Source organism: Schistocerca nitens, chromosome 1 (genome assembly GCF_023898315.1).
Source record: "Schistocerca nitens isolate TAMUIC-IGC-003100 chromosome 1, iqSchNite1.1, whole genome shotgun sequence".
NCBI lineage: Eukaryota > Metazoa > Arthropoda > Insecta > Orthoptera > Acrididae > Schistocerca > Schistocerca nitens.
Genome location: NC_064614.1, coordinates 420,218,338 through 420,246,305, shown reverse-complemented (window position 1 = coordinate 420,246,305; position 27,968 = coordinate 420,218,338). Strand labels below are relative to the sequence as shown.

General features: G+C 44.2%; 1 protein-coding gene across 1 annotated transcript in view; it reads left to right on the top strand.

Annotated features, from left to right (window-relative positions):
• Window positions 1-11,553: 11,553 nt before the first annotated feature.
• The window catches only part of LOC126251304 (uncharacterized), a 79,092-nt gene continuing 62,677 nt past the window's right edge, over window positions 11,554-27,968 (top strand). The window contains exon 1 of the mRNA XM_049951670.1: window positions 11,554-11,790. Coding sequence (XP_049807627.1) covers window positions 11,554-11,790 — 237 coding nt within the window. The remainder of the gene's footprint in view (window positions 11,791-27,968) is intronic.

Sequence of the window (27,968 nt, the reverse complement as noted above, 5' to 3'; positions counted from 1 at the left end):
GAATAGCTTCACGTATTCAAAGAACGATGTTGTGGAACTACAGACAATTACATAGTTTCAGTCAAAAGGCCACCTTGAAATCTCGGATTAATATTACATTAAGTGTAAGGAAGTTTCCTTCGTGTCAGATACGTAAATCGATATTTCCAGCATGTGGGGTTGGAGTAAGTGTGTAACTTTTTTGTAATTAGTTACGAAAACCGTCTTAAGTAGCATTGGAAGAACTTTTATTTATTAACGACCGGTTTTTGACTGCTTGTCCATTATCAGATCAGCCATAAATGTAGGTCTTGTGTTACAAGTAAAATGCTGGCCATGAAGTGTGGTAGCAGAAAAATTGGCCTCTACATGTGTCTGTCAGTTAAGACGGTTTTGTAAAGAATTAGTGCCGTTTCAACCATTAGGCTAGACTAGGCGGCCGCCTAAGGCTGTCAAATTTTAGGGGCGGCAAAGGACGGAAAAAGATTAATTTTAAATCAAACAGCGAAAAAACTGAGCAAATGAAGAGAAAAAATGAAAGAGAGGAAAAATTAAAGCACCGAATTGTTTTCAAAAGCATATGGAACAGTTAGTTAATAAGTAATAAAGTAAACATACTGTATTACCTCTACCCACCTCCAAAAAAGCAGGCGCTAACGATTACATTACGCCATCTCCGGCCCCCTGACCGACGCGTAGGAAGAATCCCATCTCTGCTGCAGTGACAATAGGGACCAGCATTCAGTGAGTGGTATCTGTTGACTTTTAACACAGCGATTCCTCCGATCATCACTTGCAGACCACGAGTACCACTCACTGAATTCTGGCCCCTATTCTCACTGTAGCAGAGATGGAATTCTTCCTACACGTAGGTCAGGGGGCCAGGAGATGGCATAATGTAGCTCTTATACTGGTTGCTAAAAATAAAATAACAACACGAAATATAAATAGTTGAAAGTATTTGGATTTGAAATTTTATAACGGAGAACCGAGGTCCCGCAACCATCTGTATAAAGATGGAATTACAGAGACTTGTATCATCTCCGTCGGGCGCTGGAGCGGGGCACGTGCGCTGGCTTGGCGAAGATTGGCAAAGAATTTATGAACTGTTATCATGATTGTTCAGAAAACGTACGATGAATCCAGTATACGTACGATGAATCTGAGTGATACTTTTCATATGAAATAAATGTAAAATAAGAATGAAATACTGTAATTCATAGTATTACTTGGGGTAAATTTTAAATGTTACTAATAGGGGCAACACATAGTAACAAAGCTACATATTGATCTTGTACTAGAATTTCAAAGTGATTCTGTAAAAGAAAAAAACCTGAACCAAAACATTTGATATACAGGAGAAGGAATACTCCGAGTCAAGTAACATTACTTGAAGAAACAGTTCAATGAAAAAAAAGAACGTAACAAAACTTCCTGACAGATTCTGGAAACGTAACAAAAGTTTTCTTTCATTTTTTGTTTTTTTACTTAGGATTCAGCGACCACCGTGAGCAATTCAATGGGCTATAATGCTTCCCGTCCCTAATTTAGGGCCACAGGCCGCAACGAAGGTAAAAAGCCAGTGTCCTTAGATAAACACAACATCCTTGCGTCACTGGGCTTCGAACCCGGATCCATCTCGGATAACTGAACAGACGTCAATCGCTTAGACCACTGTTGCACCGGGGGTGGCTAATAAAAGTTGCAGCACTCTCAACAGAAAATGCAAACGAGGCGTCATTTATTTATTTAATCGCAACAAAGTGGATGCTAAAAATGATTAAATTTATTTCTCTTTCCAAAAATATTTCAAATAAAACAGAAACGAAATAACACCAGGATTATCCAGTTGATCTACTTTGGTGCTTCGGTATTTCTTCCATCAGCATAGCATAATTTCTAAGTTCAAGGAAAAATTCTTTCGCACCACGTTTAATAGTCCATTTCCTTACAAAAAATAAAGTAAGACGTTGACGCCAAATTTGATTGCAGTGGTATATCCAGTTGAGTTCAAGTTTAAAATGTCCAGTACATTCTTCCTATTTAAATTGTTATCGTAAATTTCAAAAATTGAGGAAAAAAATAAGAAATTGAGGACATTTGTTGTCCTCTATCAGTTTTAAAGGAACTGAGGACAATACATAAAAACTGAGGACTGTTCCCAGAAAATAAGGACGTCTGGTCACCTTAGTTTAGTGGTTCTGGAGCGGGGGATATTGAAGACCGATGATAGTAAAAAAGAGGGGACGTCACTTTTCAGTTCTTTCCTAGGGCGGCGAAACACCTAGCAACGGCTCTGTTGGTTCAAATGGTTCAAATGGCTCTGAGCACTATGGGACTCAACTGCTGAGGTCATAAGTCCCCTAGAAGTTAGAACTACTTAAACCTAACTAACCTAAGGACATCACACACATCCATGCCCGAGGCAGGATTCGAACCTGCGACCGTAGCAGTCGCGCGGTTCCTGACTGAGCGCCTAGAACCGCTCGGCCACTTCGGCCAGCAACGGCTCTGTAACGGATATTGTAAATACGTAATTGTTTTTAGCTGCAGCATCTGTCACTTGGAGTCAGTGGCTTGAGTGAAAGTCACTGTCATTACAACAGCTTTCGCTGATCCTATGTTGCTGTACTTTAACCACAAAAGAGTGTAGCAAATCAGTTTGCCTCTTTCTTGGAGAAATTAAAGGGGGAAATCTCTGGTGATCGAACAGCCCAAGGGAACATGTTGACACTCTGAAGAGCATGTTGAGTTACAACAGCACTAAGTGGACGACCGTTATCTTGTTGGACAACACCCACTCGAATGCTGTCCACGAATGGCAGCACAACAGGTCGAATCACCATACTGACGTACAAATTAGCAGTCAGGGCGCGTGGAACAACCATGAGAGGTCTCCCGCCGTCATACGAAATCGCACACCGGACCATAACTCCAGGTGTAGGTCCAATGTGTGTAACACGTAGACCCGTTGGTTGCAGGCCTTCAATAGACCTCGTTCTAACTGCCATTACTGGCAATGAGGCAGAATCAGCCGTCATCAGAAAATACAACAGATTTCCATCGAGCTCTCGCTTGACACCACGGAAGTCACTAACGGCAGCGGTTTTTGGTCACTAAAATGCACGCTGCAGGGCTTCGGAGCTGACATTGAAGTAACCAGTTTCTAGCAATTCATTTTATTGTAGTACCACTGCTGCTCAAATTGCTGTTGCAGATGCAGTACGATGCGCCAAAGCCCCACGCCGAACACAATGGTCGTTTCTCTCGGTAGTGCCACTTACAAGGGAACCTCCCCATCGCACCCCCCTCAGATTTAGTTATAAGTTGGCACAGGGATAGGGCTTGAAAAACTGAACACAGATCAATCGAGAAAACAGGAAGAAGTTGTGTGGAACTATGAAAAAAATAAGCAAAATATACAAACTGAGTAGTCCATGCGCAAGGTAGGCAACATCAAGGAGAGTGTTGGCTTACGAGCGCCGTGGTCCCGTGGTTAGCGTGAGCAGCTGTGGAACGACAGCTCCTTGGTTCAAATCTTCTCTCGGGTGAAAATTTTAACTTTTTATTTTCAGATAATTATCAAAGTTCAGGCACTCACACATAATCAACTTCGCTCTCCAAAATTCCAGGACATGTTCAGATTTGATTGGACATATACAGAATTTGACGGTCTACGCACGGAAACATTTGAAAACGTAAAAAACATATGTTTTGACAGAGCACAGGGAAAACTGTGCGATTCTGAAACTGTTGCATTCATTTGATGCAGTTTATGTGACAAACTCTTATGTTTTCATCACTTTTTTTGGAGTGATTATCACATCCACAAGAAAACCTAAATCGGGCAAGGTAGAAGAATCTTTTTACCCATTCGCCAAGTGTGCAAGTTAGGTGGGTCGACAACATATTCCTGTCATGTGACGCACATGCCGTCACCAGTGTCGTAAAGAATATATCAGACGTGTTTTCCTGTGGAGGAATCGGTTGACCTATGACCTTGCGATCAAATGTTTTCGGTTCCTATTGGAGAGGTACGTCCTTTCGTCTACTAATCGCACGGTTTTGCGGTGCGGTCGCAAAACACAGACACTAAACTTATTACAGTGAACAGAGACGTCAATGAATGAACGGACAGATCGTAACTTTGCGAAAATAAAGAAAGTAAAATTTTCACTCGAGGGAGGACTCGAACCAAGGACATTTCGTTCCGCAGTTGCTCACTCTAACCACGAGACCATGGCGCTCATCAGCTAACATTCTCCTTTATGTTGGCTATCTTGCACATGGACTACTCAGTTTGTATATTTTGCTTATTTTTTCATAGTTCCACACAACTTCTTCCTGTTTTCTCGATTGATCTGTGTTCAGTTTTTCAAGGCCTATCCACTGAGTCAATTTATAACTAAATCTGCGGGGGGTGCGATGAGGAGGTTCCCTTGTTAGCCGTTCGGAGCCCGGTCTTCTCGCGACCGTACAATTCTCGCCACCACTGCTGCCAGCAATCATGTATAGTGTCTACATTTCTGCCAAGTCTTTCTGCAATATCGCAGAAGGAACATCCAACTTCTCGTTGCCCTGTTACACGATCCCGTTCAAACTCCGTGAGGTGTTCATAATGGCGTCTTTGGTCCCTTACAGGTATTCTTGAGTAACGCAACTTACCATATCCAATCTCAAGCACCTTTACAATGCTTATTTAAAGCAAATCTGATTTGCATTCTCGTAGTGGCGCTGCAAGCGTCACTCTTATGCGACTGATGCGAAATCTGAATAGGCATCATCGTTCAGATGTAGAAACGTGCCTACCATCTCTCGTGTACGTCACGCAAGTCCTTCTTGGTGTTGTAATTTTTTTTCCCCCTGTCAGTGTATTAAATGTCTTATTCTCGCTATCACCACAGCTGCGATATGCGGGAGGTAGAAGAATTAGTGTAGATTGCTCACTCAAAACTTGTTTTTGCAACTTTTGCTACAGATACAAAAATTTATAGCACCATACTTCATTGTTTTCGATGTTGTTATTGCTGTGGCCTCCAGAGTGGTTTGATGGTGCACTCTGTGTTGTTCATCTCTGCGCAAGCCTCTTCATGTCCGCTTAACTACGGTAAGTGAGGAGCCGCGCGGGATTAGCCGAGCTGTCTGCCGGCACGGTAGCTCAGCGTGCTCGGTCAGAGGGTTTAACCGCCCTCTGAAATAAAAAAACTGAGTTAATCGATTAACAACGAACTTAAACGGGTGTCTTACGACGTCCGCCCCGAGCAGATGCGACGAACAAAATTGAACAAAATGAGATTTAAAAAAAAAAAAAAAGCGGTCTAAGGCGCTGCAGTCATGGACTGTGCGGCTGGTCCCGGCGGAGGTTCGAGTCCTCCCTCGGTGTGTGTGTTTGTCCTTAGGATAATTTAGGTTAAGTAGTGTGTAAGCTTACGGACTGATGAGCTTATCAGTTAAGTCACATAAGATTTCACACACATTTTATGGTAACTGAGTCTGTGCATCCTCCTGAACTTGCTGTACAATTTTTACCCCTCCACGCTTTCCTCCATAACGAAGTCGACTATTCTCTGATGCCTCAGGATATCTCCCATCAACCGATCCCTTCTTTTAGTCGAGCTCAGCCGTAATGCTGTTCTCTTTCCAATTCTGTCTAGTCTACCTCTTCATGAGTTACTCGCTCTACACTTCTAGTCTTCAGTGGCATTCTGTAACAGCACATTTCAAAAACTTTTATCCTCTTCTTGTCTATAACGTTTATCATCCATTTTTCACTTCCATACCAGCTTTTGCATCACATAAATACCTTCTGTAAAGATGTAACGTCAAATTTATATTAGATGTTTCAATATCTCTCTTTTTGAGAAACACTTTTCTTGCTATTATCGGTCTCAATTGTATTTACTATTTAATTCGGCCGTAGACAGTTATTTTTCTGCTCAAATAATAAAACTCGTCTAGGATTGTCAGTAGGTCCGTTCCGTACGTAGCTCCCGTAGAAATGCCTGATATGATTCAACTGCATTACATTACTTTTGTTGATATTCATCTTATAATTTCGTTTAAGGCCACAATCCAATCCGTTCAGTTTTCTTTGAGGTCCTTTACCATCTGACGGAATTACAGTGTTACCGGCAAACCTTAAACTTTTCATTTCTTCTCCTTTAATGCTTGCTCAGCGTAGGGATTGAAAAACGTGGCAAATAGGGAACGACCTTGTCAACCTCCGTTATGAACTACTTTCATGTCTTTGGACTCTTACAACTGCTGTCTTGTTCCTGTACAGCTTATCGATACTTTTCGTTCTATATGTTTCATCACTGCTACCTTCAGAATTACTCTAAAATTATAATATCTTAACTATCGACAACTTATATTGCAATATTTTTTGTTCTAGCTGCACAGTTCACACTGGCGAAACTAATCCGTTAACGTGACAATATTAGGTTACTTTTGGAAATACAGCAATCATACACTTTTTATGTGACGTTATTTATCCTAAGACGTGTTTCTGGCTTTCATCCATGTTTAATTGGCATAATACATTCACTTGTTCCTCAGTACAATGTTTTCGTCGAGTGCATTTTGAATGCTGCAGTTGCCCTGTATAAAATAACATTCGTTTATCTAGAAGTTTCCCGAGTTTTATATTTGGTTGTACTTATTAATTAGACGCAGTTACTTTTATTCTTTAACTTCATCTTGGTTTTAACTCAAAAGAGTTTTTAATTTGTATGTTAAATTAATCGTAATGTATTTTAGTGTGATATTTGAGTCATCTAGTCTTTTCCACCTCAGCGCAATAAAAATTATTCAATTTTTGCGAATGATTTGTAAAATGTATCTCTTTTAAGAGATTTTTGAGCAGGTCCCAAAAGTGGTCTGATATTTTGTGAGTCTGCAATATTTCCAAAGTTATGGAGAATTTAATATCAGATGCGCTGAAAAAGCTTCTGTTTGAGGGCGTTAGTGCAGCTTATATCCAACGTAGCGCGACTCCGATGCAGGTATATAAGCACCGACATGTAGGCAAGCGATTAGTGTGACAATAGTGCCTTTCCGAATCACGTGCTGTAAATTCGGAAACGTGAACTATGACGACTTTATTATCAAATGGTCCAAACAGGACCAACGTGATGTTATTCCTTTCTTGATTGCCGAAGGAAAAACACTGCTAGACATCCATTGGAGAATGAAGAATGTGCATGGGCAGCTTGTCTGTCGAAAACCATCGTTGTGGAATGGTGCGCCAAGTTCCGTGCTGGTCGCGTTTCGACGTAAGATATCAATCGATCTGGGTCGGCGGCAAAGGTTATGCCAACACAAATGGGAGGCAAGCGATCGCCCGCCCTATAGTCCTGATCTGTCGCCATGTGATTATCATGCCTTCAGTCCTGTAAGGACGGCCTTGAAGGGTCGACGATTCCTGTCGGATGAGGATGTGCAGAAGGCAGTCAAGGACTTCCTCACGCAGCAGGACACGGGGTTTCACCAAACTAGTATCTTCAACCTGAATGATTGCCTCGTGCTCATGGTAATGTTGCCTAACTGTTATTTTATTAATATTGATGCATCTAATCCGTTTGGGTTACAGTTCTACGTGTGAAACTTGATATTTTGGTCGTCCAGCATTAGTTGAATGAGCTTTTATTTTGAAAAGTCTTTTCACCGAATCTCTGTATTGCGTCACAGCTTTTGAAATTAGCTAATGACTAGGTCCCGCCTCATCAGACCGATGCAGCACCTCACATATCGAGAACATGTGACGTCCCTTCCCTCCTTCTGCACTCGTCGGGAGGAGACGCGACTAGTAATGATGTTCGTCCCCGTCGATATGACGTGGAACAGCACGTGTAACTCTCGTAAAACACAGCTCCTCGCGTAGTTAAGAAATATTCTATTGTCTTATCAGTTTGTGTTAACTGATCAATTGTTTATCTTTTATCTTATGCCCGGTTAGTTTCGTTGAGTAGTGAAATCTTGGCTCTTAATCCTATCATGACGGTCGTTTTTCACATCATCCTTAGCGAGGATTAATAATTGCTGTTCGTAATTCTGTTACTATGCGGTCCAACGTAACTCCAGAGGTCAGTTATGTTGAAGTAACGTCCTTGTAACACGCCGTAATGCTGATTTTTATATTATTCACCTTTCACTGTCTGTTATTCCTTCTTCACACAGTCACTTAAAATGTTTAAAAGACTCAATCACTTGCATAAACATTCCTAATATTATTCCTTGAATCATGTAGGCGACACATCTGATTTGTCTCTTGACTAATAGTTTATTAATCTTTTTTGTAATTAATTGTTTGTCACTACCACGCACACACGCCGATATGTCACTCGAGGTTAACTTCTCGTCAGTCCAGTAATCGTGACGTTGATAACAACTTTTGATTGAACGGCGTATTGGTTTTTCTTCATGACTTTGTAGTATTTTGTCCTACTCAAGACTACGAATAGTTTTCGTGTCACTGATCCATCACTTTTTTTTTTTTTAATCTTATGGGACTTAACTGCTAAGGTCATCATTCCCTAAGCTTACACACTACTTAACCTAAATTATCCTAAGGACAAACACACACACCCATGCCCAAGGGAGGACTCGAACCTCCGCCGGGACCAGCCGCACAGTCCATGACTGCAGCGCCTAAGACCGCACGGCTAATCCCGCGCGGCGATCCATTACTATCAAGTTCGCAACTGTTCTTCAGTCCGGAGGTTAAGTCCTGTAAATCAGTATCACTCAATTAAAATCACCGTCGCGTTGATAACGGTAAAGATTACTTTATTCAGTCGAATGGCTGAGTGTGGCTTTAGTCTCTCTCTCTCCCGAGCTATCGAACTTTCACAACTGAAACAATCTAATAACGTTTGCTTCCAGAAGACTATCGCAATAGTACTCTAGAGCGACTCAAGGGCAACTAACTAAACATATCCATATCCGAGTTGCATTGTAGGCGCATTGAATATCTTCCATGGTAAACGTTATTTTTGACCGAATTACGTCCTTGGATTTAACCTTCGTTCATATGAATTTAAATTTATTCTATAGATGTTTAAAAGATAATGCATGACAACCCTTTCCTTTTATCTCCTCTTTTGTATGTTAAGTGTTATAGTTGTTAATCAAAACATTATCAGTGTAATTAATTTTTTTATTACCATTAGTTGTTGTCACTTTCAAGATGACTCACTTCCCTACTTTAAGTTTTCACAAAATGTGTTAATTGGGATTTTCTGTCCTTGGGGAGTTACAAACATCAGGAATAAATAGGATACTACACAAAAATCGCACTTAAATGGGAATTATTTATTCACATATGCTGTGCAAAACATAAATAATAAAATTGTGACTGGCAGCGAAAGGCATTAATTTTTCAGGTTTCACCAACCATTTCTAATGGATAGAAGAAAAATTGAATACGAGGTGGAATGGGTAAAACGCATATATTTTACACGTGGTGCCTTAATATGTGCACACATATGTGTTGGTTGTTTTTTTCTCTGTGTCTAACAGTCTTCCCACAAGCACTTCACATAATTAACTACCTGATGTTTCCTGCGCTACTAGGTGGACTACACGTTTCAGCATAGACTGACCGTTTTGCGACCGTGCATCCACATTTCAACATACGGCCTCCTGCCCAGGGAAAAATAAACACTAATGGTGTGGTCTCGTCACATGTACTCTGAGGTACAACCTAACCTAAAAACATGCGACTTGTAGTAACTGTAAATACTGATGTAAGGTTCAGTACACTGTCCTTAGGCACCAACAGCATTATCTGCACTTACACCCTTTACACTCTGTGTCAGGGCTGAGTATCACTCTGTAACACCGAAAATGCAGGATGCGTGGCACCTGCTACGGGTATATAATTTTTTTTTTCAATTATATGTAAACATTTGTAATTTAAATGCTTTCTTTTAATAAGTAAGGACATTGCTTCACTGTATGTGTACATTTAGGTAGAAGTTTGTTGACATTTCATTGTATTTATCTGTGTTTTACTGTGAAACTTATAAGCGCTAGGAAAAAGCCAAAGGAATTTTTATTTGCATCGAGTAGCAACGATAATAGCAGTGCTTGTGCGTTGTAAAATCTTTGGGTAGGGGGTTGTTGCGCAGAGCGCGCGGAGAGAGCGGGAGACGGGTTCCAGCGCGAGTAGTGTGCGGAAGTGTAGCGTTAACGCTCTCGCAGTAGAGAGTACCTTTTGGGTGGCATCATGTACGCGGGCCGGTCAGATGTCTAGAACAGGAGTACGGACAGTGGACAGGCTGAAGAGGCTGTATTAATTACGATTGCCCATTCCTATAATTAGCCATGGCCCCACAATATGCTACCGTCTTCAACAACAGCAGCAGTTCCAGCAACACAGATTCGCCGTCGGCTCCGAGTTCCGTCGCGTGCACAGCACTGAAGTAAGACTGTTGGTTGTTAGAAAGTATTAACGGCTAACCCAGCAGCACTGAATATGATTTGATTAATGAACTTTATTTAAATAATAATCAGTTAAATTCAGGGCGATTGTGTCCTGATTGCCCCCGGACATTGTTACGAAGCAGGGTCCTTGTTCCCTTTCTTTTCTTATATGCTAACCGAAGTTCGAGAATTTATTACTTGAAAAAATCCATATCTAAAGAAAATGCACAAATTAAGAGTGCGGAAGTTTTATTTATTTTACATATAGCTTGCAGCACATGGCTGTTTGGTTTGGTACGTATTCTAGTATTCTGTTCAAGTCAGTAAAAAAGGTTCATTTATTCAATAATATGAAATCCAATTTGAAAGTAAAGTAACTGCAAAGTGTAAAGTGCTTGCGTTTCTCTAAATTTCTTTGATGACGTTATGTTGAGGTCACTGAAAGACATTGTTCACGTAACGAAGTTCAACACTAACATACAGTTTAAGTGGATATGTTCAAATCGTTACTCGATTGCGTTTTTCAAACTTTAATGACAAAGTTAACGTAAAGGTGACTTCTCAGTTTTCTATATCATTACATACTCACTTAAAATTATTGTAAAAAAAAAAGAGTGAAGTGACAACCTTCAGTTGCCACGTCAAAGTTTAATAATAAATGTTTTTCTTTCCCATCATCTTGTACAGGATTTTGGATGCAAATCGCCCTAGTGGGCTGGCGACCGTAATTATTTCCCTTTCGTTCATTAGTGTAACTTTTGGATTCATGATCAGTGGTACCCCTTTTCTGTCCACTGTTGTTCGTGAGTGAATGCACAAAATAACCTTCATTTTTCCGAATTGTAGACCTGTTCGGCTTAGTTACTTTTTTAATTTTTAGTAGACTTTTCTATCTGAAAGATCGGTTGTACATTTTCCCCCTACTTATCGGTATTACTTCTCTGGGAAAGATTAGAAAAATTCCGTTAGGTATATACGCGATCCAGGGTCATATTTTATATCGAAAGCAGAATAGGCGGATTAGTAAGGGGGGAGGTTACAACCCGTATGTGTTTGTATTGTGTCTCCGTATGTCCGCGTAGCACCCTGTGTACGTGTACGACTCGTCTGAGCGGTGGTGACATTTGGCTGCGTGTCGCGTGCTGCAGGATGCGGCGGGCGTCGTACGCGCCGGGGACGACGGCGCAGGGCCCCGGCGAGCCGCTGATCGTCGTGGAGGAGTCGGGCGGCACCGACGACGAGGGCAGCCCCGGCCCGCCGTCGCCGCCGCCCGGCTTCAACCCGGACTCGCCGCTGCTCAACCCGGGCCTGCTGTCGCCGTTCCGCGACATGCGCAAGCGCTCGCTGCCCACGCCCGCCTGCACCTCCGGCATCACCGCCTCGCAGGTAGGGCGCACCACGCCTGCCCCTCTCCACACCATGTCCACTGTCTGCCTCCACGAAGATGTACGAGGGCTGTTCAATAAGTAATGCAACACATTTCTTTCCTGAAAGCAGGTTGGCATCATTCCGGACTTCAGTACACCATATTACACTACTGGCCATTAAAATTGCTACACCACGAAGATGACGTGCTACAGACGTGAAATTTAACCGACAGAAAGGAGATGCTGTGATATGCAAATGATTAGCTTTTCAGAGCATTCCCACAAGACTGGCGCCAGTGGCGACACCTACAACGTGCTGACATCAGGAAAGTTTCCAACCGATTTCTCGTAGTAGTAGTAGTAGAGGGGTTTGTGGGCGCACGACAGCAAGGTCTTCAGCGCCCGTTCAGTATCATAGTGAGACGGGTGTCAAGAAAAAAAAAGGCTCAGAACATTTACATAAAACGGAACATAAAACACGGGGAACAATCATTGGAAAATATGTGCTCACCCACACCGAAGCGTGGGATGAAGCAGTGCGTCAGCAGTAAAACATGGACAACACAGGAAGAAAATGAGAGAGGGAGCTAAAACAATGTAGCAGATGGAAGTGGCTGGCTGACCGCAAGGAAAAAAAGGGAGGAGTCAGCCACTCTGCAATACACTAAAACCTCCAGCCTAAAGGTTTAGGCCAGAGTCCAGACACAAGGCAGATTCCCATCAACTTGTGCTTCTGCAAACCGATTTCTCATACACAAAAACCAGTTAACCGGCGTTGCCTTGTGAAACGTTGTTGTGATCGCTCGTGTAAGGAGGAGAAATGCGTACCATCACGTTTCCGACTTTGATAAAGGTCGGATTGTAACATATCGCGATTGCGGTTTATCGTATCGCGACACTGCTGCTCGCGCTGGTCGAGATCGAAAGACTGTTAACATAATATGGAAACGGTGGGTTCAGGAGGGTAATACGGAACGCCGTGCTCCCAACGGTCTAGTATCACTAGCAGTCGAGATGACAGGCATCTTATCCTCAGGGCTGTAACGGATCGTGCAGCCACGTCTCGATCCCTGAATCAACAGATGGGGACGTTTGCAACACAACAACCATCTGCAAGAAGAGTTCGACGACGTTTGCAGCATCACGGACTATCAGCTCGGAGACCGTGGCTGCGGTTACACTTGACGCTGCATCACAGACAGGAGCGCCTGCGATGGTGTACTCAACGACGAACCTGGGTGCACGAATGGCAAAACGTCATTTCTTCGGATGAATCCAGGTTCTGTTTACAGCATCATGATGGTCGCATTCGTGTTTGGCGACATCGCGGTGAACGCACATTGGAAGCGTGTATTCGTCGTCGCCATACTGGCGTATCACCCGGCGTGATGGTATGGGGTGCCATTGATTACACGTCTCTGTCACCTCTTGTTCGCGCTGACGGGACTTTGAACAGTGGACTTTACATTTCAAATGTGTTACGACCCGTGGCTCTACCCTTCATTCGATCCCTGCGAAACCCTACATTTCAGGAGGATAATGCACGACCGCATGTTGCAGGTCCTGTACGGGCCTTTCTGGATACAGAAAATATTCCACTGCTGCCCTGGCCAGCACATTCTCCAGATCTCTCACCAACTGAAAACGTCTGGTCAATGGTGGCCGAGCATCTGGATCGTCACAATACGCCAGTCACTAGTCTTGATGAACTGTGGTATCGTGTTGAAGCTGCATGGGCAGTTGTGCCTGTACACGCCATCCAGGCTGTGTTTGACTCAATGCCCAGGCGTATCAAGGCCGTTATTACGGCCAGAGGTGGTTGTTCTGGGTACTGAATTCTCAGGATCTACGCACCCAAATTGCGTGAAAATGTAATCACATGTCAGTTCTAGTATAATATATTTGTCCAATGAATACCCGTTTATCATCCACATTTCTTCTTGGTGTAGCAATTGTAATGGCCAGTAGTGTATTCCCCTCAATTTTAGCTACAAATATAGTTTTTGAAAATAACCTCGGTTCAATGAGAAGGCCTTACGCAGCCTTACTCGGAAGGCTTGTTTTCCCGCATGGTACTCCTGTAATGGTCGACGTCAGGGTCAGTGTCTTTCTGCATCAATAACTTCCCAATCATCCACATACTGCTTCCTGCATTGTGCATCCTTCATTGGGCAGGAAAGATGGAAGTCGGAAGATGCGAGATTCGGGCTGTAGGGTGTACGAGGCGGAACGCTCCAAGGAAGTTTTCTGAGCTCTTCTCGGGTCCGTAGACTTGTGTGGGTCTTGCGTTGTAACGGAGAAGGAGCTGTTCGTTTGTATTTTTGTGGCTATCAACACGCAACACACTGAAGTCATTTCTTCCGTTTCCTGTGGGCAGCACAATACATAACAGAGTTGGTCGTTGCGCCATGAGAAAGGACAACAAACAGGACAACTGCTTCAGAGTCCCAGAAGACAGTCGCCATGACTTTACCGGCTGAAGATGCGGCTTTGAACGTTTTCTATGGAGGAGAGGTGATGTCGCGCCATTCCATGAATGCCGTTTTGTTTCCGGTTCTGTGACGATGTTCGACAAAAAGTTGTCACTATGAGCCTTATAAGCCACAAGCAATTCCACATGGATCGTCCTTCGTTGCTCCTTGTGGTCTCCAACAGGGTGGGGCAAATAAAAGTGGCCTGGAGAACAGAGTTTCATGGCACGAAGAAACACAGCAGAGGAAAGGCAATACAGTACTAATCCGACTATAGCAGATGATGAAAGTGACCACCATTCATCTCTTGCTACATTTGGGCCCTGATGAGCAAGTTACTGAAGGCGGATCGAAGCAGTATTGCTGAAATTGTTGCAGTCTCATCCAAAATGTTCTGCTGCAGTTATTGAAGACTATGACGTTCTTAGGCTTGAGGGCTCCTCACACAAAGTAATCGTACGCTGAGAGTTCAGGTGACCTGGGTGGCAGGCTAGGACCGCGACCGACAGATCTCTGTTAACAACTGTGCTGTACGTGAGATTGTGTAAATGTACTCCGAGGTTCGGCCGGCTGTATAGGCAGTTGCTCCATCCTGTTGGAAGTAACTGTAGGTCTTTTCCTCCTCTGTTAACGCTGCCAAAAATGATTTGTAAAATGATGGCAATGTAACGCACCGAAGTCAGCGTCTGATGAAAGAAGATGGACCAATAATGTGGCGTGCAGACACTGTACACCATATCCCAACCTTCTAATCATGCAATGGTGTTTCGTGGAAGTTATGTGCATTCTCCGCTGCCCAGAACCTGTGACTCTGTCAGTTGACATGACCACTCAGGTTATACCAGACATAACGAACAGATCCATGCCCAAGCCATTCATTGTTGTCTCAGTGAACAGCCACTCACGAAACTGAAGACACTGAGGACAATCTGCTGGTTTTAATGGATGAACGAGAGACACTCGGTAGGGATGCATGTGCAGGTCCAGATGAAGTGTTCGTCCGCATGATCGACGTGATACGCCAGTCTCATGCGACAGGCGTCGGGTTGATCTGGCAAGACTCTGAGGCATTTTCTGGTGAACTGCAGCCACTTTCTCTTGTGTGCGTGCACGTTTCGCAATATTTTTTGACTTTTTCAAAACAGATGATGTCCACACCATTTTCGTACTAAGCTCTGAGTGGCACTCTTTGTTGGTACTTAGATACCATTAAACTTCTCAGCAAACAACTGACCACACTGTTTCCACGACTTTGTTGTCACGTAACTTTCTTCAACGAACACCTGCTGCTCCGCTGTGAGCACCATCGTGCCCTTCGCACTGCTCCACCTGCACTGACACTCTAGTACTATGCACTGAACTGGTGTGGATCACTTGGCGGGCGTACACGTGATATGCGTGTCACGAGGTATGGTTATAAGCGTACATTCACTTCCAATCGTATCCACTCGCACAGGCCACTTTTATTTGCCCCGTCCTGTATTAGCCGGTGAGGTGCCGAGTGAGCACGCACCTTTGAGTGTCCCAACTGGTGGATGAGTGTGTCAGCACTACCATCAGAGATATTCAGCTGAGTATTGAGGTGTTTCATGGAGATCCATCGATCACCTCGAATGAGAGTGTCCGCACATCCCAACGCTGCAGGAATTACAGCTGAGTGCAGCCAGCCAGTATGCGGGAGCTTGGACAGGTTTGCGCGACCTTGTTGCGATGATGACGGACGCCTCGCCCAACGTCTCACAGTGCTTTTGTTCACTGCCAGGTCTCCATAGACGTTCTGCAAGCTCCTATGAATATCTGCGATGCTGTGGGGTTCGGCCAAAAGAAACACAGTCACAGCCCTCTGCTTGGAATGCACCTCCGATACAGGCACCATTTTGAATTATGTATAGCACCGGCAGGTATAAGGTCTGAAGCGAGAGTATTCCACGGTGTCCCACAGCAAATTCCGCTTATTTTCAACATAAATAGGCCAGGAAAGAAATGTGTTGCATTACTCGTCGAAACCCCTTCACATGTAGTAGTAGTAGTAGTAGTAGTAGTACGAATAGTGGTGAGCTTCTCAGCAAGCCTATACACACAAGGGTTTGCTCTAGTGACCAGTGACCAACAGGACAGCAGTAACACGTGGACAAAGGAGTGTACTCCTGAGGATGTAGGTGGCATTCCGCACTATCTCAACAGAGGCGCTGTGTGTGCTGTTCGGTCCCTTCCCAAGCGATGTAACGATCAGATATCGGGTCGCATGCTACTACTGGCTTAGGAGGTGAAGCCTGGTCGGACGAGTCTCGTTTCAAATTGTATCGAGCGGATGGACGTGTACGGGTGTGGAGACAACCTCATGAATCCATGGACCCTATACGTCAGCAGGGGACTGTTCAAGCTGGTGGAGGCTCTGTATGGTATGAATCGTGTGCAGCTGGAGTGATATGGGACTCCTAATACGTCTAGCACTTGTACATTTCCTGACTAACCACGGCCTATACCCAGCGCACCCACAGCGCTTCTCACTATCTGCGGACGGCAACGGCACAATCCAGACATGGCGACTGAGACCAGATGTTTCTAAAACCCAGGTAAGCCTGTTCCACCTCTCTAATCGCCTTTCATCAGCAATGATCAGTCCACAGCACGGCCCTCTTGGCACAGTCAGATTCAACGAAAGCCCAAAATACCTGGGAGTCACTCTGGACAGAACTTTAACATACAAAAAACACCTTTCCAACCTGGCTAAGAAGAGACAAACCCGAGTGAACCTTGTGAGAAAGCTGGCAGGCAGTACATGGGGAGCAACCATATCAGTCCTCCGAGGAGCATCCCTTGCACTGGTATACTCTGCAGCAGAATACTGTGCACCAGTTTGGCTCCGAAGCGACCACGTAGTGAAAGTAGACGTCCAACTGAACTCAGTTATGAGAATAATTAGTGGTACAGTCCGGTCTACACCTACTTGCTGGCTACCAGCGCTTTCAAACATCTGTCCACCAGACCTCCGTCGAAAGGCTGCTCTTTACAACCTCTGTCAGCAAGTTTCTGAAAAAAACTCGATCCCTCTTCATGACGATTTGCTATCACTGCCCAGGAAACGCCTCAAATCTAGAAGACCAGCGTATGAAATGGGAGTCCAAATGCTATCCACAGGATTCGACCAGGACGCAGAGTAGAAACGTGAGTGGCAAGTGCTACAATAACCCGAAACCACGAACTTGTAGACATTCCAACAGTTCCAGTTCCAGGCTTCCACCAACCAAGGGAGGTGTGGGTGCAGTTAAACAGATATCGGACTGAAGAGGGTAGGTGCAAATACAACATGCGCAAGTGGGGCTTTTCAAGTGACAGTGTGTGTGACTGTGGTGACACCCAAACAATGAGCCACATTGTGAATGAATGTCCAATTAGACGCTTCCCTGGTGGCATTGAGAAGCTCCATCAAGCATCCCACGAGGCACTCTGCTGGATGGAGTCCATCAATATCCGAGCGTAGTCTGAGGCGTTTTAAAACTTGTGTACTGTATATAATTTCACATATTCATTTTTATATATAATTCTTTGTTTTGCTAAATGTGTATTATTGTAATTGATGCATACGATAATAATAATGGCCGATGCACTTCGTGCTGTACTGTGAGTACCGCACAGGGTGAAACATATCAATAATCACAACAGAAACAGTGCAACCCACACTCAGGAACTCACACATATGGCGACAAGTAAATAAGCTAACAGACCATACCATCAAGACAGAACACACTATCTACACTGAAGCGCCAAATAACTGGTATACGCATGCGTATTCAAATACAGGCAGAATACGGCAGTACGGTCGGTAACTCATATATAAGACAAATGTCTGGCGCAGTTGATAGATCGGTTGCTGCTACTACAATGACAGGTTATCAAGATTTAAGTGAGTTTGAAAGTGGTGTTATAATCGGCGCACGAGCGATGGGACACAGCATCTCCGAAGTAGCGATGAAGTGGTTATTTTCCCGTACGACCATTTCACGAGTGTATTATGAATATCAGGAATCCCCTAAAACAACAAACTCCGACATCGCTGCGGCCGAAAAAAAGATCCTGCAAGAACGGGACCAATAACGACTGAAGAGAATCGTTCAACGTGACAGAAGTGCAACCCTTCCGCAAATTGCTGCAGATTTTAATGTTGGGCCATCAACAAGTGTCAGCGTGCGAACCATTCAACGAAATATCATCGATATGGGCTTTCGGAGCCGAAGGCCCACTCGTGTCCCCTTGATGACTGCACGACACAAAGCTTTACGCCTCACCTGGGCCCGTCAACACCAACATTGGACTGTTGATGACTAGAAAGATGGTGCCTGGTCGGACGAGTCTCGTTTCAAATTGTATCGAGCGGATGGACGTGTACGGGTGTGGAGACAACCTCATGAATCCATGGACCCTATACGTCAGCAGGGGACTGTTCAAGCTGGTGGAGGCTCTGTATGGTATGAATCGTGTGCAGCTGGAGTGATATGGGACTCCCAATACGTCTAGATACGACTCTGACAGGTGACACGTACGTAAGCATCCTGTCTGATCACCTGCATCCATTTGTGTCCATTGTGCATTCCGCCGGACTTGGGCAATTCCAGCAGGACCATGCGACACCCCACACGCCCAGAATTACTACAGTGTGGCTCCAGGAACACTCTTCTAAGTTTAAACACTTCCGCTGGCCACCAAACTCCCCAAACATAAACATTATTGAGCATATCTGGGATGCCTTGCAACGTGCTGTTCACAAGAGATCTCCACCCCCTCGTACTCTTACGGATAGCCCTGCAGGATCCGTGGTGTCAGTTCCCTCCAGCACTACTTCAGACATTAGTCGAGTCCACGCCACGTCGTGCTGCGGCCTTTCTGTGTGCTCGCACGCGATATTAGGCAGGTATGCCAGTTCCTTTGGCTCTTCAGTGTATAAACAAATGAGATCTCACAGGCATCGTATAGAAGTCAAAGAGACGACTGGGTTAGTTGAGATGAGGACTTCAGTACTGTGAACTCCTCCAACACCGACGCAGAGGATTGAAAACACGAAGAACAGCGTGTAGACACCCAAATATAGGAGCATGAAATACATACCGAACCAGAGATACGTAGGTTATAATCATGGTCAATTATTGTACCAGGCGCCACGTTAAACTCGTTACTATAATAATACAGATTTTTAACGTACGACGTAAGGTAGAATAAGAGTAAGGACACGATAGAACACAGGAGGAGACACAACACATAGCATACACAACACATATCAGTAGTAATCCTTTATCGCTTGGTATACAAACACTATATGTACAATGTGTAACCTAGTTGGCAGGTTACTATACCAGGCGCCACAGTAAACATGTAAATCATTAACTTATAATTAAGTAGAATAGCATATCAGTATAGGTTATAAGTAACCTTGGGAAGCACTGCATAGGGATGTCAGGCCCAAGGCCTCGTTCCGAGACCTCCTTCCCTTATTGCACAGGTGATGGGATTTCTCACTACGCAGTCTATCCCATCTTTCTTCATCGCTCTCCGTAAATCAAAATTTTTTCTTGTAAATAATAGATTTCAGCTATCAGTCGTCCTTTTTAAATTTTATTGGCAGATCTAGATTTCAGCTAGAAACTAGCCATTCTCAATGCACTATCATTTTTGATCAATGCATGTAATACCTGTTGGTCGGGCTTCATCCACTGTTCATTGAACTATCAATATGTCAATATAACAGTCGCTGCGTGCAACAGCCTTCTGAATGGAAGGTAAACTGATAAAAAAAATTTCTTTTATAATTTCCTACATCTATTTATGTATACTAGTTTCCTGAGTATAATACAACTGCCATTTACACAAAGAAAGAGGACAAAAGATCTCCACGAGGCTCCATCTCCACATGGTGCTCCATGGGCAACGGAGTCCGCGGCCTCTGTTGCGTAGCATGTGAGCTGCATAGGTGAAAGGGAGGGGGGCGTTGGTCCCGGCTAGGTGGACTGATTGGAACACTACAGCCTCCACAAAACTTATTAGATGGCGCGCCTAGTAGTCCAAATGCAGCGTTGGTGTTAGCAGTAGTAGAAGTAGCGGTAGTAGTAGCAGCAGCAGTAGTAATTTTATTCATTTATTCATCTGTGGATCACTTTTACAATGATGTTGGAGTGTCATAGTATTACAGTTCCTGAACAAACAAATAAAAACATTATTCACGTAAATAGGAATTTACACATTTGTAGGTTTATTGACAATGATCGAACAGGTATTGGGCTGTGGCCTTATGCGAGGAACCATACTGGCATTTGCCCTGGCCACCGTCGTGTCCGCCGACTGATCCTGCATATTTTCTCATTAAAGAGAATAATCGAAAAAAGAAGAGAATACCTACAAGATACTGTCTATCATTGTCCTCAGACAATTTCAGCTTTTCATAGAGAACGACATACAAGAATACGATGCTGGCTTTCGACCAAACCGACCGACAATAGATCACATATTTCACTCTAAGACAACTGTTTGAGAAACACTCAGAATATCTGTTCGACGGTTTTCAACGCGACGCGACGGTATCCACAGGAAAGGACTATACAATGCGTTGCGTGACTTCGTAATCCTAGAGAAGCGAGTGAGTGTGGTGCAAACTTGTAGAGATGCATCAAGTGCACCAGTGCATATCGAGGGCTCGCAATATAAACGTTCGAGATTGAGACAGGTGTCAGACGAGGGGATGCTCTCTCGTTTGTTCTGTTAAGTGCCATCTTATAGAAAGTAATAATGGAATGCAGGCAACAACAGTGGACTGGGGAACAGATGGATGGTAATTTAATTTGTCTAGCATATGCAGATGTATAATACTACTAAGTGAATGAAACCATGAGGTGAGAGAAATGTGTCAGAAAATCGTCAAATACACACTACGTTTGGGCTAAATATAAATAAGGCAAAACGGAATTCATGCAGTTAGGAAGAAGATAGGAGCAGTAAGAATTTCTTGGGATAGATGGTTTGAGGTTCAGATGAATTCACAGTTCAGATACTTGGGGTGTTGGTTTACCAGTGACAACAGTATAGGAATGGACATAGACGAAAGAGTAGCGGTGGAAATAAAAAGCATGTACTCCCTCAAGGATGCCGTCAACTAAAAATCAGTACCACCGAACACTAAGATAAGAATCTATAACACAGTGTTACGTCCAGAAATTACGCATTTTACAGGAAGCTGGAGCAAAGCTAAACGAGGAAAGGAAAAACTGTCAATCATCGAAAAAAGAGAAGTGAAGACTTTTCATGGGCCGACCTCAGATAAAGGAGAATGGAGGAGAGGAAGAACGAGGAAATCTAGCACACACTGCGAGTTCTGTTCAGTAATAACGTTGTGATAGGGTTAAACAAACTCTTCCTCCTGCGGATTTTGTTGTTATTAACCAATAGTGTCATGGCGTGTGGAGGAGGCCAAGAAACCTCTCCCACTCCATGATACAATTCTGAAGCAGACAAATAGGAAGGTTCACATGTAGACATGCACGACAAAGACCCGGGCGCTTCAGAAACTAACATTACGAATCAATGAGGAAGCCTGTCCCAAAAGTTTAAACTGAATCTTCTTCTGTAAGGCAAACAGCATTTCTCACGCTGAAGCGTTTCTCAAAGGCTGCACCGGGCTTAGATACTTATCTGTCTCAAAGGATTCTTTCTAGACACAAATAACACAGTTTTTTGGCAGATAGCTGGACCTTTCGGGGTCTCCTGGAGACCGGGAATGGGTGAAGCGAAATCCGTTCGGGGCTGCCTATGCTGAAGCTCAGCTTTCGGCTATGACACATTTGTGGCGCTCCTATCTGCTCCTTTAAGTAAAATATCTTGTCCCAGCCAGCTTGAAAGCTTTCAGCTCTGCAGAGTAATAACAAGCACTCACGGTGATAAAAGCAGGGAAGAGAAAAAGCAATTAGCTGGGCAGTCACTGGTAGTGTTGAATACCCTCTGCAGTTATGGTGCAGTTTAAGAGAGCGACTACTTTGAGCAAAGAAGATGAGCATATAGTATGATGAAACATGTTGAGTATAAATTTTTGGGGAATAGCTGCCACATAACACTAAGTGGGGTTTCTTTAGATTATCTAAACATAACTATCTTACAAGCTTTACGAGTATTATTGCCTTTCACAACCTTTTCCATTACTCTTTTCAATAAGAGCTACTGTCTGAAGCAGGAGACAAACTGACTTGAGATAGACTAAGTCTTGAAAACCGGATCTTATAAATTCACTGTTATTAGATACAACGACACACTTTGTACGAACAAGGTGACATTGAGCACTTAATACGATCATAATCCCATTATGATAATAATGCTGGACAGGAACGATGCAAACGAAAAACCAGCTTGTGAATCTTATGAGAAGATGAGGAGGAGGGAGGCCAGATACACCAAAACTGGAAGATGATTCTCACACTACTCAAAAGAGGCGTAAAACATTATATTCCTCCACCATAGGTACTACTTGTGTGCACTGAGGAGTTCACCAATTCCGAGAAAAAGGTTTCCCATCGACAGCGAAGGCGCATACTCAGTCGTGCTTCAAAATAAAATACCCTTTCCCCCTTATTACACAAGCTAAATCGAGTAACAGTAACGCCGAAACTCGATTGATTTCTGAGGCCACTTTACTCGCATAGGTAATCGCACATTGACTATTATTTTTCACACGTGGCTCACAAGCACGGATTAAAGGTTATTCAAAGACACTGTAAAGGAATGCGGCTGGGATGCAACTTTTATCAGAATTATTCTGATACACGATGATCAAGAAACAAGGCTTGTAATTTCTCAAATGAGGGACTATTGCTGAGTGCACAAGGCCACCCCCATCGCGAAAAAAGCCAATTGCTTGTCCACACATTTGTCTCGTAAATTAACTAGATACCACTCACTAAATATCACTCACGAACGTTCTAGAAACTCCTATTCAAATAACACTTGACCACACTTACCGAATATCTCACTCTGTGTTTCGGAGGAACAAAAGGTCTTACGATTTCAGAAGTTACGACCACGACTCCCCGTGTGAAGACGGCCAGCGTAGGGCTTAGGCCCCGGTCAGCGCTTCTTTTACAGGATTGTAGGCAAGACGGCTCCAAACGCCGGTTGCTTAAAAGTGGGAACAGCTCTGACTCGTCAAGGAAAGAAATCGCCCGAATGTTCTAGAAAAAGCTACCAGTATCAAAAATCGAGAAATGCTCCTCTCGAAAAAGCTAACAGAATAGATAGTACAACACAGACTACTCAGGGCAACCTTTGTTTGCTTCCCTCAACAGTCAGTTTCAAACATATAAGATCCCAGATGTTAACCAACCAGAGATTGTCTGTGCGCCTGGAGAGGAGGAAAAAAGGAAACTTTTCGACACGTGGAATACACATGCGATCACACATTGCTCATTCCCTTCACGGTACATCAGCACACAGCAAAAATCATCTGTGGTATTTTTATATATGAATCAGCTGATAACCCGGCTTTGCCCGGGTATGCATTTATTCCAGTATTCTATTAGTTCATCTCCTTCTTTCTCCTCTCTGTCCATCTGTTCCTCCCCCTCTATGTCCACTTCCTTCACCCTCATTCTCTGTCCATCTCCTCCTGCCTCTTTCTCTATCAATTTGCTCCTGCCCTCCTCTCTCTCATCATCTGCTCCTCCCCCCCTCTGCCCATCTCCTTGTCCCCATCTGTGCATCTCCTCCGACTCTCTACGTCCATCTCCTCCTCCTCCTCCATTTCCTCCATTTCTAAGACTATTTCCTCCTCCCCCTCTCTATCTCCTCTAACCTCTGTTTCTCCTCCTCTTTTCACTTCCTCCTCCCTCTGTCTGCTGATCTCCTCCCCTTGTGTTTCTCTGTCCATGTCGTCCCCTCCCCTCTCTTTAACCATCTCCTCCGCTCTGTATCCACTTCCTGCTTGCCGCTCTCTGTACGTCCATCTCCTGCTCCCCCTTCTCTTTCCGCGTTATCACCCTCACTCTAACAAGAGAATGATGGTTCTTATGCCCTCAGAACTTCTTTCCACATAGTAAGTAATATGTGTAAGAAGTATGGTTGGAATTGATCCAGGGATTTAGCAGGAACTTTTTACGGTGGCTTTGCCCGCGTACGCACGTGTCTCACATTTTTAACACACATCAGAAAAAATTTTGCATCACCTCTGTACCGAGAGTTCCAGAACCTCTATAGAACATTTGAATAGAGATCAACATAAACGTCATTTCCACCCTTTTTACTTCTCATGAAAACCACACATTGCATGTTGTACCACAATACAGCGAGACCCTCAGCGGTGATGGTCCAGATTGCTGCCGGCCGGGGTGGCCGAGCGGTTCTAGGCGCTACAGACTGGAAACGCGCGACCGCTACGGTCGCAGGTTCGAATCCTGCCTCGGGCATGGATGTGTGTGATGTCCTTAGGTTAGTTAGGTTTAAGTAGTTGTAAGTTCTAGGGGACTGATGACCTCATATGTTAAGTCCCATAGTGCTCAGAGCCATTTGAACCAAAACGTTTCCATTTGAGGGCGTTGCTGCAGCGTCTATGAAACGTAGTGAGACTCCGATGCGGGTATGGAGCGCCAACGTCCATGCCGGTCGCGATTCGACACAATACGTCGGTCGATCTGGGAGGCCAGCGTCATCCATTACCGATTTCGAGCAACCAGGCGTCTCCATCACTGGGGAACTGCAGTGCGCAGCGCTGGAGAAATTACGGCGTACAATTAAGGCTAAACGTTCGGGAAAACTGCAACAAGAGGCGCTCCTGCTTCACGATAACGCACGTCTCCATGTTGCAAGTGTCGTAACGCAGAAGTCACGCCTCCTCGAGTGAGAGACAGTCGACCACCTGGCATATAGTTCTGATTTCTCCCCACGCGATTATCACGCCTTCGGTCTCTTAAACAAAGACCTTGAAGGGTCGATGATTCCTGTAAAAACAAGAACGTGCAGTAAGCAGTCACGGACTGCACCAGGTGGCAGAACACGGTGTTTTCCCACAGGGGTTGCATCAACCTGGTGCGTGAATGAGATGGTTGCCTCGATGCTCAGGCCAATTCTGGCGGATTGGCATACCGATTCTGGAGAGGGCGGCCTTCGAAGGGAAACTTTTTGATAGAGACTTACAAATATACAGGGTGGTCCATTGATCGTGACCTGGCCAAATATCTCACGAAATAAGCGACAAACGAAATAACTACAAAGAACGAAACTTGTCTAGCTTGCAGGGGGGAACCAGGTGGCGCTATGGTTGGCCCTCTAGATGTCACTGCCATAGGTCAAACGGATATCAACTGCGTTTATCGAAAATAGGAGCCCCCATTTTTTATTTCATATTCGTGCAGTACGTAAAGAAATATGAATGTTTTAGTTGGACCACTTTTTTCGCTTTGTGATAGATGGCGCTGTAATAGTCACAAACATATGGCTCACAATTTTAGACGAACAGTTGGTAACAGGTAGGTTTTTTAAATTAAAATACAGAACGTAGGTACGTTTGAACATTTTGTTTCGCTTGTTCCAATGTGATACATGTACCTTTGTGAACTTATCATTTCTGAGAAAGCATGCTGTTACAGCGTGATTACCTGTAAATACCACATTAATGCAAGAAATGCTCAAAATGATGTCCGTCAACCTCAATGCATTTGGCAATACGTGTAACGACATGCGTCTCAACAGCGAGTAGTTTGCCTTCCGTAATGTTCCTACATGCATTGATAATGCTCTGACGCGTGTTGTCAAGCGTTGTCGGTGGATCACAATAGCAAATATCTTTCAACTTTCCCCACAGAAAGAAATCCGGGGACGTCAGATCCGGTGAACGTGCGAGCCACGGTATGGTGCTTCGACGACCAATTCACCTGTCATGAAATATGCTATTCAATATCGCTTCAATAGCACGCGAGCTATGTGCCGGACATCCATCATGTTGGAAGTACATCGCCATTCTGTCATGCAGTGAAACATCTTGAAGTAACATCGGTAGAACATTACGTAGGCAATCAGCATACACCGCACCATTTAGATTGCCATCGATGAAATGGGGGCCAATTATCCTTCCTTCCATAGTGCCGCACCATACATTAACCCGCCAAGGTCGCTGATGTTCCACTTGTCGCAGCCATCGTGGATTTTCCGTTGCCCAATAGTGAATATTATGCCGGTTTACGTTGCCGCTGTTGGTGAATGACGCTTCGTCGCTAAATAGAACGCGTGCAAAAAAATCTGTCATCGTCCCGTAATTTCTCTTGTGCGCAGTGGCAGAACTGTACACGACGTTCAAAGTCGTCGCCATGCAATTCCGGGTGCATAGAAATATGGTACGGGTGCAATCGATGTTGATGTAGCATTCTCAACACCGACGTTTTTGAGATTCCCGACTCTCGCGCAATTTGTCTGCTACTGACAGCAGCTAAGGCCCCTACTTGGGCATCATCATTTGTTGCAGGTCGTGGTTGACGTTTCACATGTGGCTGAACACTTCCTGTTTCCTTAAATAACGTAACTCTCCGGCGAACGGTCAGGACACTTGGATGAATCCGTCCAGGATACCGAGCAGCATAGATAGCACACGCCCGTTGGGCATTTTGATCACAGTAGCCATACATCAACACGATATCGATCTTTTCCGCAATTGGTAAACGGTCCATTTAACACGGGTAATGTATCACAAAGCAAATACCGCCCGCACTGGCGGAATGTTACGTGATACTACGTACTTATACGTTTGTGACTATTACAGCGCCATCTGTCACAAAGCGAAGAAAGTGGTCCAACTAAACCATTCATATTTCTTTAGGTACTACAGGAATATGTAATAAAAATAGGGGTTCCTATTTAAAAAAAGCGCAGTTGATACCCGTTTGACCTATGGCAGCGCTATCTAGCGGGCCAACCGTAGCGCCATCTGGTTTCCCTTCAAGCTAGACGAGTTTCGTTCTTTGTAGTTTTTTCGTTTGATGTTTATTTCGTGAGATATTTGGCCCGGTCTCTATCAATGGACCACCATTCGTACATCTATTTTTATTATGTGTGCTGATATTAATTAATAATCAATCAGTAATGAAAGTCAGTTCCTACATCCGTGTTTCAGGGCGGTATCATGATCCAATAACATCCGACCCCTCCCCTATCGATGAGCGCCCGAATGGTTGTGTAACGTAGACGGATAAATGGCGTTTCTCCAGCATCGTGTTCAGTCTAACGGCGAAGTATGAGGAGCATTGAATAACTAATGCAACATGTTTCTTTGCTCGTCCGGTTTCGGTTGAGTAAATACGGGCGTTGTTGTGGGACACCTTGGAATATTCGCGCTTCAGCCATTATAGTTTCATGAAGTTCCGAGAGAAGGAGGAGCTGTACGTAGCTTCAAAAATGGCGTCTGTACCGTTTCAAGGAGAGAGCTGTCATCGAGTTTGTTTTAGCGGAAAACCAGAGCATCGCAGATATTTATATTATAGGAGCTTGGAGAATGTCTACGCAGATCTGGCAGTAAAAGAAAGCACGTGAGTCGTTGAGCGACGCGTCTGTTATCACTGCAGCACGGTCGTGCAGACCTGTGCGATCTCCCGCGTGCTGGCCCTCGAGACACAGCTGTGGTTTCCGCAGTGCTGGTAAGCGCGGACACGCTCATTCGAGGTCATCGACGTATCTAATCAAACACCTCGCCGGATGTTCCTGTCGGTAGTCC